Below are 16,414 nucleotides of genomic sequence, written 5' to 3' on the forward strand. Positions count from 1 at the left end.
TAACTACAAAACTAAGAGAGCTAGATAGATGGAATTCGTTACACAGAATTAACATCTATAGTCTTGACCCTATTACATTTTGAGCGAAATGCAATAAGGGATTGATCGGATCGGTCTGTGCTTTCAAAAACACGTAAATGCGATCATCCAAAAACGCTATGACTTAAATATATCAAATTTTTTACGGAATTTTGTTATTACAAATGTATTAAAATTTTATTTCAATCAGTTGGCAGAAACGTGTCTAAAACACAAATTCTATTTTTGAATGCTATTAAAGCCATTCCAGTGATTATTCGCCAAATAACTCGCCAAGGATGGCATGATAGATTCAGTAAAAATGATAAATTCACACCAAATATTAATATTTCGTAATTATTGTATACCAGTGCTATGCATGGTGCTCTCTGGGATGACACGTTTATTAGAGAGTGTGCGAGAAATTTGTGAGGAAACCATTCCTGCTAATTGAATATAGCTAAAACAGGCCCTCAGAAAGGGTGCATGGTCACAGTTGATAAAGCAGAAAAAAAAATTATATTCAAAATAAGTGAATAAAAATTCATTTGAAACATGCCGTGATATCATACAAGCAAATTCAATCGCTAAAATATCAGCGTTTATGTTTATGTTCGCTCAGACTATGCTTTAATCAGAGTTAAAAAGAGTGCGAAGCCACTGCTAAGCAACCCCAAGGAAATATGCAAAATATACCAAAGCTTCCTCAGAGACTCCCTACGACTAACGAAGGGACGCCTTCATGGCCTAATGGCCAGATTGGTTTGGTTTGGTTTGATTATATTAACGTCCCGTTTGAAGCAACACAAGGGCTATTTTGGGACAGACCTCGCAATTTTGAACCGCGGTCAGATGACGAGGACGACACCTGAGTTGGCATCCCCCTCTCCACACAACACCACACCAGGGGGAGAACGTTTGGTCATGACGGATTTAACGTGCAACAGACCCCCTTACACGACGGTTCTTCGGTGGAATCGGGTCACGAACTTGAAACCCTCCGGTTCCGAAGTTGAGACCTTACCACCAGGCCACCGTGGCCCCTAGTGGCCAGATATTGGCTTCGAAGCAGAAAGATACGTTCAATACTCGATTTTGACATCGTGCACAACATCCTCTAGTTTGTTTAATAAGGAAATTTGAAGTCCCAGCTCTGGTGTCATCCTCGTTATCTAATAGGGGTTCAAAATTACAAGATCTATCCCAAATGAACCTTACTGTTACCTTCAAACGAGACGTTAATACAACCATATTGCCTAACAAGGAGTAATCTATGTAACAACCCACTAGGCCATTTGAATCTCAGATAATTAAATAATCAAATTAGGTTGCCATGTATGGCAATGACAATATTCTGGAAATAAATCCGATTTCATATAAGCGTGTTAGTCATATTTCATTCCATTCGATTCATTGAATTTCAATCATACTTTTATAATATAAACCAGCGCCAAAAATTCGACAATATTGCTTTTATTATATTTGTCTGATTTAGCGTCTGATATGTTGTCATTTCACAGAGAGTTAAGTTATCAAGAATACGAACCACAGGTGAGTTCTTGCTAATATTTTTACTTTTTTTTATAACTTGGAACCTAGAATTAGGGCCATAATTGGGCGAATACCAAACATTTAACAGTACTGAAATTGTTAGCCTGTGTGATGTATCTTTTCTCATGGCATATGTTATGCGTGTTTAATTTTATGCAATGTATGATTTATTTCTAATATCGGATTCAAATTAAGCTCCATTTCATATCAATCAAAAATCTTAACGTAAGTTGATTCATAAAGTATACAGTTTCAATGCACTTTAAATAATGAAAAAGGAGGGATATTATGTCGCCTGCAATATAATTGTATGGAGTTATTTTAATTTTTGTTGGAGACAGTCGCAGATGTTCTATGGGTGACTCCTTAGAAAGGGCCGTACACTTCCTTTCTGGATACTGTACAGAACAAATTTACCTTTAGAGGAATATCCCTCGTGTTGACCTATGAATTTGCGATTCTTTCTTCCCCAAAAGGGTACATTATGTTTGTGTACCTTCCCAGAGACGTGAAATGTTTCTTCGTCAGTTAAAACTAAGTGATCAGCAAAATCACTATTTTCAAGGCGCTTTTGTTTGTCAAAGTTATTCAGATTTTGTAACACGGCACTTTTTATGCAATCATTTTCAGATTTTTTTATCAATTCTCTAGAAATCTGCACTGCTGAGAAATCTGCACATGACGATTCACCCTGTGCTTTGATTTTTCTGGATCTCGTTAAATGATGACTTCTTGCGATACGATTAATGGCCCACGATGAACCTTTGCACAAACAGCCCGTAGTTTTGAATTTTTCATTCCATTGATAGATTTTCTAATTGGCACTTTGCCAAAATGTGATCTAAAAAATCATTGCATAGCAGTTGCGGATTCCGCTTCGCTACATTGAAGATTAAAAGTTTTTTCACTACACAAGCCACCATTTTGACTGACTAGTCACATGACACATATGCTATTGCCTATGTAACTTCTGTCGGAGGCTAGGCACAAACTTTAAGAGTACATCTACCTTACGATTCGCTAAGGCGGTTCTTGTCTCTGACTGTTACTGTCTTACAGCATCCGGAAGTATACTTTATGAATAGCCCTGTATTGTATCCAATATCGATTATATTTTCTCAATTTTAATTGAAAAAATGCAAGGAAACTTTATAAAGTTCTTATTAAAGTTCGTTTCCTTTTATGCTGTCATCGACTATAGTACTTTGTAGAACGTGCTGTGAAAGCAATAGGGAAGATAAAAGCTCCATTATTCTCTAAAAGTTCTGTTTATTCCCTTGGTTATTTGTAATACTAGATGCCTATAAATTTATAGACACAGAACAAAATAAAAAAATGATTCCGAATGCAATAATGTAAAAAAAATAATTCAAAATACTGGCATTTCTTCGATGCTATATACTGCTAATAGATGGCGTTATATACGGCCAGTGTGGCTTTAATGAGATTTCCACTTAAAGTAATATCATGCGACTTTCAAAATGTAATGCCTTTTTCTTTTCACTTGGAGCTCTAAAAGATTGTTTGTCAAATAATTTTACTTGGTTTATATATATATGGCATCATATCACAACTTCAATTTTTATTGAAAGAATATCGGGAAAACTTGATAAACTTCTTAAATATTTTAATTTTTTTGTCGTCATCGATTGTAGAACGCTGCAGAACTTACGGTAAAAGCTGCATTATGCTCGAATAAATAGTTCTAAACTTTTCTTCTTCCCTTGGGTGTCAGTAATACAAGGTGCCCGAATATTATTGGACGTACCACAACATTATATAAAAACAATTGGGAATAATGCCGTCTATTGGATGCTATAGATTACTAGCATGATTCGAATTATTTTAATTCCCAATCAATAGATGGCGCCATGCATGGTCATTGTTGATTTAATGAGAAAATTTCACTTAAACATATCTTGCGATTTTTAAAAACCAAGCGATTTAATTTTATTTTCACTTGGATTATAAAAAAAATTGTGGTTTTCAAATACTTTTTACATGGTTTAAAGCTTCATACTACAGCTGTAATTCGATCTGTAACTCACAAACTCTTGCAAATGCAAAACGCTTTATCTAATAACTTATAAACACCCTCAGTGCCATTCATATGTGTATGGTAGTTGTAGCATTATATGTTTGTCATCTTGAGTTGAGATTAGGTGTAAGTGAATCATTAGTGCTTCACTAGATGACAGGGGATCCTTTAGTGCTGAATGTTGCCTCCTTTTAAAATTGTTATATGTAGATTTTCATTGAAATTTACAAATAGATCCTCATATATCATAATAATCAGATATGGCACCATGTCTCTTACTTTTGCTGGAGAACTCGCTTCGTATACATTCTTATCTGTACACTTCGTACGAAAAGTTTAAAGAAGCTTGTATTTTGCCTATAACTTTGTATATTAAGTATATATGTATTTCTTAAGTATATATGTATTTCTTAAGTATATATGTATTTCTTAAGTATATATGTATTTCTTAAGTATATATGTATTTCTTAAGTATATATGTATTTCTTAAGTATATATGTATTTCTTAAGTATATATGTATTTCTTAAGTATATATGTATTTCTTAAGTATATATGTATTTCTTAAGTATATATGTATTTCTTAAGTATATATGTATTTCTTAAGTATATATGTATTTCTTAAGTATATATGTATTTCTTAAGTATATATGTATTTCTTAAGTATATATGTATTTCTTAAGTATATATGTATTTCTTAAGTATATATGTATTTCTTAAGTATATATGTATTTCTTAAGTATATATGTATTTCTTAAGTATATATGTATTTCTTAAGTATATATGTATTTCTTAAGTATATATGTATTTCTTAAGTATATATGTATTTCTTAAGTATATATGTATTTCTTAAGTATATATGTATTTCTTAAGTATATATGTATTTCTTAAGTATATATGTATTTCTTAAGTATATATGTATTTCTTAAGTATATATGTATTTCTTAAGTATATATGTATTTCTTAAGTATATATGTATTTCTTAAGTATATATGTATTTCTTAAGTATATATGTATTTCTTAAGTATATATGTATTTCTTAAGTATATATGTATTTCTTAAGTATATATGTATTTCTTAAGTATATATGTATTTCTTAAGTATATATGTATTTCTTAAGTATATATGTATTTCTTAAGTATATATGTATTTCTTAAGTATATATGTATTTCTTAAGTATATATGTATTTCTTAAGTATATATGTATTTCTTAAGTATATATGTATTTCTTAAGTATATATGTATTTCTTAAGTATATATGTATTTCTTAAGTATATATGTATTTCTTAAGTATATATGTATTTCTTAAGTATATATGTATTTCTTAAGTATATATGTATTTCTTAAGTATATATGTATTTCTTAAGTATATATGTATTTCTTAAGTATATATGTATTTCTTAAGTATATATGTATTTCTTAAGTATATATGTATTTCTTAAGTATATATGTATTTCTTAAGTATATATGTATTTCTTAAGTATATATGTATTTCTTAAGTATATATGTATTTCTTAAGTATATATGTATTTCTTAAGTATATATGTATTTCTTAAGTATATATGTATTTCTTAAGTATATATGTATTTCTTAAGTATATATGTATTTCTTAAGTATATATGTATTTCTTAAGTATATATGTATTTCTTAAGTATATATGTATTTCTTAAGTATATATGTATTTCTTAAGTATATATGTATTTCTTAAGTATATATGTATTTCTTAAGTATATATGTATTTCTTAAGTATATATGTATTTCTTAAGTATATATGTATTTCTTAAGTATATATGTATTTCTTAAGTATATATGTATTTCTTAAGTATATATGTATTTCTTAAGTATATATGTATTTCTTAAGTATATATGTATTTCTTAAGTATATATGTATTTCTTAAGTATATATGTATTTCTTAAGTATATATGTATTTCTTAAGTATATATGTATTTCTTAAGTATATATGTATTTCTTAAGTATATATGTATTTCTTAAGTATATATGTATTTCTTAAGTATATATGTATTTCTTAAGTATATATGTATTTCTTAAGTATATATGTATTTCTTAAGTATATATGTATTTCTTAAGTATATATGTATTTCTTAAGTATATATGTATTTCTTAAGTATATATGTATTTCTTAAGTATATATGTATTTCTTAAGTATATATGTATTTCTTAAGTATATATGTATTTCTTAAGTATATATGTATTTCTTAAGTATATATGTATTTCTTAAGTATATATGTATTTCTTAAGTATATATGTATTTCTTAAGTATATATGTATTTCTTAAGTATATATGTATTTCTTAAGTATATATGTATTTCTTAAGTATATATGTATTTCTTAAGTATATATGTATTTCTTAAGTATATTAAGAAAAAGGAGTTCGAACGCGTATATCTAATGCCACTTTTTAAATCCCAGAATAGTTGTAATTATGTTTCCAAATTTTATAAACAAAGGCAGTTTTACGGAATTACGATATCGGTAATCGTGACGTCGATTTAGAACTAATAAATGCGTTGTGAGCAAAGGAAATCGGTCATTTGTTTTGCATTTTATCTCTTTGGCATAAGAATTTAACTTCCCATTAGAGAATACATCCATCCTATCTGGAAACTTATTTTTAAATTTCTGCAATAATATAAGCTCTCAGATTGAAGTGTTCATGAGTATTTATATTAACCCTTTTGCACTCGGAAAAAATAATTCCATGTATGATTAACTCAATACAAATGTCTGTTTATTGTTCTGAGAAATATACATAATTGTTCTAAGTCGAATTTCTTTGAAAAATTAATCTCAAAATTAATCATTTTTTTCTACCATTCTGTAAGCGTTTTAACAATCAAAATTTTAAATTAATTAAAAGCCAAAATGATTCACCACTTGAATGGTGAGTGAGAGGTGCCATCAGAGTGCAAAGGGTTAAATTACTTAATACTTTCACTTAACTGCAGATTGAAAATTCGGTAATTCGATGCGCGTGTCGGACACGTCACTGTGTGCAAAGGGGTTAAAATGCCTGAATCTTCTTGGCTTTCTGATGAAGTAATATTCTGAATTTGAAATTTCTCATTAAGACTTTTAAAGAAATATTAACTTTTAAATCGTTCTAAAAGTATGATTTATTTTGTATTGGCTCGTAAGACGCCATATGAGCAAATCTCCATTGGGAAGACCTCATATGATGTATTCAAAGTGACAGACGGGTACAAAAAAGGTTTCAAGTTAGTAAATGTCTGTTCCTGAAATTGCTAGGCTTCCAGATTTCAAATGTCCAAAAAGACTGTTAATAAGATTGCGATGATTCACCCAAAAATGTTTCTCGGAATATGTTGTCAAATCAAGAAATTTGGCAAGAAATTGCAATGGGCATATGTCAATAAATGGATGGTCCTCATTTTCAGCTAGGAAAAAATGGAACCTGGATGAATCTTGCATAAAGAATTCTTATGATTTACCAAAAGAATTGGGACAGTTTGTAACATTTAAATAGAATGCGCAAGTTTTACTAGTCTCCGTTGTAAGCATCTTAATTCCAATAATTCTACCTGAAACGCGTCATCTAAACATTTTCTTGTATATTAAAGATGTTGGTATCATCCATGAAATTTAATTTTCTAGTTTTAATGCTTTCCTTCAACTTTTGACTAGTTTGAAAATGATCGGTTACTTTCTACAATGTTAAACTACCTTTAATCTTATTCGGAATATTTTAAGCTGTTTCGGCGCAGCATATTTTGTATCGAGATCTTGCGCCAAAAATCAAATCCAAAAGAATTGAACTCTTTCATTAGGCAAAGTGTTGGTAGGTCTGCGATGGCGTAGGCAGCTTTCGGTTGCAACTGTCGAGTTTGCTTGGCCTACAGAACAAAATTGCCTAAATTTGCCAACAGAATTTTCCTAAACATTTAAAAATGCTAGAGAATAACCTTTTGTCATCTATATATATATAAAAAAATAGAGTACGAAATTGGATATTAGCATAATACTCCCGCATATATTTCCAATGCTACGACAAAATATTTAATTATGAAAAATGTTATTGTTCTTGAATGGTAATCGATGAGATTTGATCTAAACTCAATTAAAAATGTGTGGAGCATATACGAGATTATGAGAGCATAAACCCAATACATGAGAGCTATTGAAGGGGATATTTACTCAGAGCGCCTTGTAGATAGCTATTAAAAGAGCATAGTACAACTTGAAACCAAAGATATATCAACCCTTAATTATATCAATGGAAAAGCATGTATACGATATCGCACTGGAAAATTCAGACTTGAACAGTTAACATTGTTTTGAACACCATTTATTGAAATGTCATTCTATTAAGCTTTAGGATACTTGATATTTCAATTTTAGTTATATAATTGAAGTACAAATAGTTTTTACAAATGTCTCATTGAGTGCAATTCGCAAATGTCTTCAATATATTTGCAATTGGTGTATTCCTTAATATTTTGCTAAAGCATTTATTTTACTAGTCTATAAATTTCAAGACGGGTGCATATTTCTGCAATAAAATTGCTACGAATCGTGAAAGATTTGCAAATTGGAAAAATATTGCTAGATTTATTATAGTTGCAAGATGATATTTTGAATAAAATATATTGGTCATCTGATACTTTGTTAACTCGTATAATATTGGTCAAACTGATACTTTGTTGACTCGCATAATAATATTGGTCAAACTGATACTTTGTTGACGCGTATAATATTAGTCAAACTGATATTTTGTTTTCATAAAATTAATTATTTGATCGCAGTAATATAGAATTCTGTAATCTTTGAAAACATATGCTTGATATCTTTAGCACATTTAACGCCACGTCTATCATCCGTGTCCGACAGTTTACTTCCATTTCGTATTTCGTCAATCACTGGTGACTGATTTTGTAGTCTTCGCTCAATCCAAATCGGTTATTCTTGACTAGCAGTTTGATTTTTGGCAAGCTCCTTCAGTCGTTGTTTATCGATAGATTTAAAAATATTCTCTTGATAAATTGGTGATTATAAAATTAATGCATGCAGTTTCATCGGAACTTTACGTAACATTTTTGCTTGTCAGCATATCACATTGACGGATTGGACTAAAATTTCGCCAAGATAGTCTTAGAGATTAAAGTTGGCACTTTAACCTCGAAGCCTATCTTGGCTGAATAATGGAAGGTTGTACTGTATAATGAAAAATAATTTATTTTGCAGGAGAACGCCGACTGTAGAAAAGGAAAATGGGTCACAGCCCTTATAATAGGTGGAGGAGTCATGGCAGTCTCTCTAATAACATTTGGTCAGGGATACATTATCATGGGTACAATATTCCTTTCAATGGTTGGTATTGTGATAAATTTTTTTCTCTATGCAATTAATCTCATTATAATGAAATTTTTGATTTTCGTATACTAAAAGAATGCTGGATTCCAAACAATGAAAGACTTCCCTCCCCCGCCTAAAGGCTCTCGAAAATGCATAATTTTTGGTAATATCTCCGTCAGAAGACAAGACGAGATAAGGGTTATTCCCAGAAATCTCTGTAGTGTCACAGAATGCACAAGGGATATCAACAACGACCATAATTGTGAACGAAATCGGAAAAAATATAATAAAACGGAAATGAAAGTATTGTTAATTTATTACTTCTTAACATGATTGTCATTCATGTTGAGAATAAGAGCTGAATCGATCTGAAAATTCCCGTCTCGTAAAACTGTATCCCCCAATATAAAGTAGTCGTCATACTCAAATTTCTGGCCACCGACAGACCCCTTCACGAGTCCAAACAAATGAAAATCTGAGGGTGCTAAGTCTGGTCGTGCTCCAAAACTTCCCAATCCTTGCCATTTTCCCATGTTACGTAAAACAAGTCTTCCGCCAACAGTGTTCTGGTAGGCCAAGATTTAAACTGATATTACGTTGGAACAAATGCTTCGGCATGAAATGTAGGTATGTCGCAAGGTTGTAATTGGTAATGCACTGAAGCCATTCCGGGAGGACATTTTGCTGATACCAAAGCACATTGCTCTGTCTAGGCTTTAGAGTACCAACTGTGGCTCTGAGATAATTGCCAAAGATTCCTGTCATTTTGTCACTAAACCTCTTGGAATTCCTACGGTACACTGCCAGGAGAATTATCAATCTCCCATCTATGTATTAAAAACAAAATACCTTCCGAATTCAGGCTAGACATGCGTTTTTCCCAATTTTCAAAAACTACGGTGGCCTGGTTGTAAGATTTCAGCTTTGTAACTGTAAGGTTTCAGATTCAAGACCCGATTCACCGAAGGACCATCGTATAAACGTGTCTGGCGCAAGTTAAATCCATCGATTCCAAAAGCCTTGTCACTAGTATGGTGTGGAAGTTTGGGCAGGAGGTGCCAGTTCAAATGTCGTTCTGATCATCAAAATTACGAAGTAGGTCCCAAAATAACTAGTGTTGATTGAAAATGGGAAGTTAATGTAACCAAGCTATTTTCATCGTATAATTATGATTTGTTGCATAATTTCCATTAAATATTGTTCCTCTTGCTTATATATGAACCTTCTATTTGTCAGACCATTAACCGAGTACCCTTACACATTTTTAATTTTACCGTCCATAAGTCGCCTTCATAGTTTTATTTTGTATATCAAATTTGCAAATCAATTTAAACGAGGTTCATTCTCGATTCCATGAACTTGTGGACCGCAGTGGCATGGTGATAAGGTCTGAGCTTTGGAACTGGAGGGTTTCAGGTTCGAGATCAAATTACAAAGAACCATCGTGTAAACGGGTCTGGTGCTGTCTGGACCAAACATCCTCCCGCTGATGCGGAATAGAAGTTTATAGAGGTCGGGGGCATCGTCTTCATCTGACCGCGGTTTAAAATTACAGGTTCCGTCCCAAAGTAGCCTTCACTTATCGGCGCAGCATAGCCAAATATGGCTATTGCGCTAAAAATACCAAACCAACCAACACAAATTAGCCCGAGTGTTGCTTTAAAACGGGACGTTAATTTAACTAAACAATTCAATGAATTTCACAGATGTCTTTTTCATTCTTTTAGTGGTACTTTGAAAATTTTTGGCCAAATCATTCTATCATTGAAATTCTTATCGCTTTTGTGCAGGTTCCTTTCAGCTTCGGCTTGTATTGGCTGTCAAAGAAATGCAGATCGGACGAGCCCGGGTGTCTTAATTTCTTGAGGAGAATATTCTGTTGCACTAACCATGAATCGCCAGAGCTGCTACGTCATCAAGAGAACTAGAATTCAACTCGACAATCATTTTTTTGAATGCCACTCATTGGCGAAAATTTCAGCTTTTAACTGAATTTATTGACTGTTTTATTGTTAAATACGATTTTGTATTGACTTGAACATTTTTAATAAATGAATAAAATATTTTTAAATGTTCCTTTTGTAGCTTTTTAGGTCTTATTTTTATATGTAAAATCTTTTTTTACTCATTTTTGTGTTTGATAGTGAAACATCGATTCTTAGAATGCATATAAGAACAGGAACTTAAAAAAAATCTTTAATCAAAAAGCCATGCTCTGATACGAGTCTTGCTTGGAAATAAATGGCCACGGATTTATAATTCATTTGTACTGAAATGTTGAAACGTATGCTATCTCTGGCCCACTTTACACAGCAGAAAACTGGACACTATTTTAGATTCAGGATTGGACATACTAGATTCACCCACCTGCGTTTGTAGATGGGAAGCCAACACCATTTTGCTGAATTTGTAAGTCTTGTCTGTCTTGCAGATTCTTGAGAAATGTGAACCGTTTTCTTTATAGCGCCTCGCATTTTCTCAGAAACCACCCTAATTTGGGTGCATTGCTTTACAAAACTCCATGTTAACCTTTTTCACTTTTAAAAAAACTGGTTTTTATAATCATATATAGAAAACATTAGTCGCGCTTTTTTGTACTGTATCTTGCATCATTGTTGCATTTTTTCCATGACTGGTCCATTTTTCATACTTTTAGATAAATTTCAGTCATCCAATGCTTCAATTTCATTACAAATTCATAAAAAATATCTTAATATGAGTGACGCGGCTTATCCAAGTGTTTTTTATGCCATAAAACAAACTCCATAATGTATGAAGACACAAAAAATTCAGATTACTAGGTTTTTCAAACAAATTCAGAAAGTGTTTTGACATTTAAGAAGTCGACCCAAGTTAACCGACTTCAGCCTAAAGTTTTAACCGTACATATTATGATTTCAGATATAAGATATTTATGGAAAAAGGAACTCGCGATGCAGTCTGTTAACATGAAAGTATAGCAGCTAAGTGGGAAAACTGTACTAATAGACTTGCATACATGGAAATCATCAAATTCCATTCCTAACTAGAAATATCTGATAATCCTTCTCATACAATTGCTCCCAAAACAAAGGATGTGCCACTCGTGTCAAAAATAGCTCCATAAAATACTCGAACCCTTTTGCCATCCTCTTCTGTCAGCGAAACTTTATTTTTCCTGTTTTCCACCGCATTAGAAAAAACAAACTCAAACAAATAAACATTTACAAAGCAATTAAGGTGTATGTACACACTTGAAACTTCGAAAATCATTCAAAATATCGAATATTTTTTTATTGCTTAATGTTTTCTGATTCTTTAGCTTTCAAACGATACCAAGATGTTGCCAATATTCCAAATATTTCTCGAGTTATAATTTTTCTTGAGGTGTTTTCATTGAAAACTCTAGTTACGCTTTTTTTTAAAACTCATTTTATGAAGAATGATATTTTTCCACTATGTTGCTTCATTCAAACAATCATAACTCAATAAGAAATGAACCAAGTACAGTTATTTATATATCAAAATAATCTGTATGAAATAGCGGATGTTTTGTGCCTCAATCAAATTTATATTTATAGAAATTTTTTAATAGCTGTTTAAAAGTTAAAATTGCAGAAAAAATCTCTTTCTATTCAACGTTGATGAAAAAATTGTACAACAAAAACTATATATTTTTATATCTTGATTGAGGCAGACAACATGAAGACTCATATTAGGCATCATTTCCAACTAGAATTGTGTCTGTACAAATTAGAATTTAAGATATCATGTTTCAAAAAATAGGCTAATTAGCTCATTTAATATTATTAATTAATGAATAATTAGTGTAATATGGTTGTTTCTCACTGAAATGAGTTTAAACATATAGTAATAATCTACTGTGAAAAAAACTGGATTTTTAAAGTTAAAATTTAAAAAAAAATTTCAAGTGTGTACGTACATCTTAAATGTTTAAAAGTTTTAATGTAGAAGAACACTTGAAGTGCGTTACAGCCGCTCTATGGAAATTTCACTTAAACGTGCTACGGACGACGAAGAGGTTAAAGAATGTACGAGGGTCGTTCTATAAAGAATAATTTTTTAAAGGCAAATTTTTAAAAAAACCAAGAGAATTTAATTAATTTTATCTTTCATCAAGGTAGACAAACTTCAAGCGATTTTCAGATTAAGAAATTTATAACTTCAAGATAAAGTTCATGCCAATAAGATATTTAAGTCTTTTTGTTGTTGTTGTTTTCAATAATATTTTGTGTTTCTTATTTTCATTTCGTATTTTTAAACTTGAATTTAATAAATTCTTATACCATTTAAAAAAAAGAGAGGTGTATAATCAATACTTTTCGGAACAATTATACATACTCGTATTTTCTGAGTGGTATATTCGTTCAAATGTTGCATTTATAAAGGCAGATTATAATTGTTCTAACAAAATAATGCATTTTCTCTCAAATTGGTTGGATTATTTATCAATTATATGGAAACAATTCTGGCTCCTTTTCCGTTCTCATTATCTGACCAAGTTTGAAATTTACAATGTATTAAATTGTCCTAAAATACACTTTCGATTGTACCTTTTATGATTTAAAAATCTGAAAACATTTTGTTTCAACGTAGCCAAATACCAGCAAGAAAGGTTCAAAACATATTATTCTAGGTGCATTAGTAACTAATGCACATTAATGCAAAAATAATAAACATAAAATTTTGCATACTCACATGGGCTACCTCAATTCCACCACCAAGTTTAATGAGAATGTATCGTGGTCTGGGAGGGTATTCTAGATTGGCAGTGTCTCTACGGATTATAGAATTATGGAATGTGGTGTTTTAATAGACTAAGATTGGATTAAAAATGGTTGGTCAGGTGTTGATTCTATGCTTTCGTTCATAACTAATGTGTAAGGGCCATTCGTTGATAAAATTTCCATAGCCAATTCTTAAAGTCTATTAAACTGGGCTTCTATATGATTCTGAGTTCTAATATCTGCTCTGCCTACAACCAAATAATGATTTTAATTATAAACAAACTTCCTGAGACTCACTGAGACGAAGTACAGTGAGTAAAAAAGTTTCCGTACTGAAGACAAAATAAAAATAAAACTAGCATAATTTCTTATCTTTGGTTTTTATCTTTTTTGCAACTACTTATATATGGTTAATAAGAGTCTTTAAAAGAGAATTTCATAATAAATTGATCTTTTTACAAAACGCAGCAAGTCTTTGTAATTTTTAAGATTAAATGACGAAATGTCATGCAAAAAAAAGTTTCCATACGAAGTTCGCAAATTCTTCCTGGCGTGTTTTACAACTTTCCCACAGTAAATATGCGAAGTTTGCTTGTTTCTCAGAGTCAAGAACACAACATAGCAACAGTTGTTTGACAACTGTTCTACAGTTCCATTTTATAACTGATAGTCTTAAAATGGAAGTTCTGAAAGTTAGATTCGAGAGTTAGTGATACGGTTTCAAAAATATGAATTATATATGGAAAGAATCAGTGAAATCGCTATCAAATCAAAGTCTGCAGTTCAGTATATTATTGAAAGATACCGCGAGCTGCAAATGTTTCAGGATAGAGATAAATCCGAAAGACCTCATGAAAAGAAATATAATGTGTAAGGTGCAAGCTAATCCGTGGATTAGTGCACCTCAACTGCCAACTGATTTCATGGTTGATTACAACATTAAAGTCACATCTCAAAATGTCATTAAAAAAAAACTGTAAGACTGTAAGAAGCCCATTATAAGTGTCTGGAACAGAAAAAAGCGCCTCGAGATTGTAAAGAAGCTTGTAAGCATGCCTCCAGCGTTTTGGAAATCTATCCTTTTTAGTGAGGAATCAAAATTTAATATCCATGGGTCAGATGGTCAAGTTATGGTCTGGAGGAAATCAAAGCAGCAGATGTTAATTAAGAATTTATATAGAACTATGAAGCCCGGTGGTGATGAGATCATGGTGTGGGAATGTATGAGTGCTGCTGGTGTTGGAATTTTATATTTTATGGAATGAAATATGGATAGGTACGTGTTTCTTAAAATTTTAAAACAAAACGTTTACCCAGAGCATAAAAACTGTCTCTTGGAACTGATATTACTTTGAAACAGGACAACCTGCCTAAGCACATCTCCAAGATCTGCCTAGAGTAAAACCTCTATTATGTTAAACAACAGATTCATTGACCTCCCCAGTCTCCCGATTTAAACACTAGAATATTTATAGGAAGAAATGAGTCGTGAAAACTAGAAAACTACAAAAAAAAATTACGACACAAATAACTAGCTTGAACTTAAAAGAGCCAATCAGAACATTTAGAGCAATATTTCTCAAAAAACACTTGTGGAGGTTATGCCGCAACGCTTGAGAAAAATAGGTAAAGGCCAAAGAAGGGCCTATCGATCATTAAATGTAAATTGGTCTGCATGAAAAAGGTAAAATGTACTATGGTACATTTTATGGTAAAGGTTTTCACTATGTAAATACCGTACCTAAACTTTTTTGCTCCTTATTAGTGACATTTTTTGTTTCTTTTAATTTACGTATTTAATTTTTCCCATATTTTTTTCTTTATAATATTCATGAATAATGCACGAAATTGTGTTAAACAAATTTTCAAAAAAGTATTTTGTGTCAAAAATTAAACGATCATTAAAAATCTCAGCTGCGTACGAAAACTTTTTTTACCCACTTTATGTCACATTGCCATTTGAGCCATCAAGTTTAGAAGCAATAAGTTTTGTTTGATCAATACCTGGTGTTCTCTTGACATAAATGCATTACAAAAATCCACGACTAACATTTAACAGGCAGTAAATCGAGCTAAAGAGAATCCATTGGGGCATTAAAATAAAATTTCTAATTCATTTGTTAGTACTTGTATGCAATTGACTTGTCAATAATAATTCGGTCTAAGAAAACATGGATAAATAACTTTTGAGAAAAAACAACAATTTCATAAATCTTTGAAATATATCAGTATTGCAGAACTAGTTTACGTTTTAATTAGAAGAAGAAAAATTAGAATTGAGAGAATATTTTCGATTATAAACATCATATCAATATGACGAAAACTATTGTAGTTTTGAATCATAGGTTAGATGAACAGGACCATTTTGATCCATGCCATTTTTCAGCCCTTTCTCACTATATCTCACATTTCTCAGATCTCAGATTGCAGTTTTGAATCGTAGGTTAGATGAAAAGGAACATTTTGATCCATGCCATTTTTCAGCCCTTTCTCACTATATCTCACATTTCTCAGATCTCAGATTGCAGTTTTGGATCGTAGGTTAGATGAACAGGATCATTTTGATCAATGCCATTTTTCAGTCCTTTCTCACTATATCTCACATTTCTCAGATCTCAGATTGCAGTTTTGGATCGTAGGTTAGATGAAAAGGAACATTTTGATCAATGTCATTTTTCAGCCCTTTCTCACTATATCTCACATTTCTCAGATCTCAGATTGCAGTTTTGGATCGTAGGTTAGATGAACAG

The 16,414-nt window shown here is 31.3% G+C and overlaps 1 protein-coding gene across 1 annotated transcript; it reads left to right on the plus strand.

The window, feature by feature from the left end:
• Positions 1–1,438: 1,438 nt before the first annotated feature.
• LOC129974898 (uncharacterized) lies at positions 1,439–10,993 on the plus strand. Its single transcript, XM_056087674.1, has 3 exons — positions 1,439–1,569; positions 8,827–8,952; positions 10,728–10,993. Exons 1-3 carry the CDS (start codon positions 1,522–1,524, stop codon positions 10,863–10,865), a joined length of 312 nt encoding a protein of 103 aa, XP_055943649.1. The 5' UTR covers positions 1,439–1,521; the 3' UTR covers positions 10,866–10,993.
• Positions 10,994–16,414: the final 5,421 nt, after the last annotated feature.

This window comes from Argiope bruennichi, chromosome 7, assembly GCF_947563725.1.
Source record: "Argiope bruennichi chromosome 7, qqArgBrue1.1, whole genome shotgun sequence".
In the NCBI taxonomy this organism is placed as follows: Eukaryota; Metazoa; Arthropoda; class Arachnida; order Araneae; family Araneidae; genus Argiope; species Argiope bruennichi.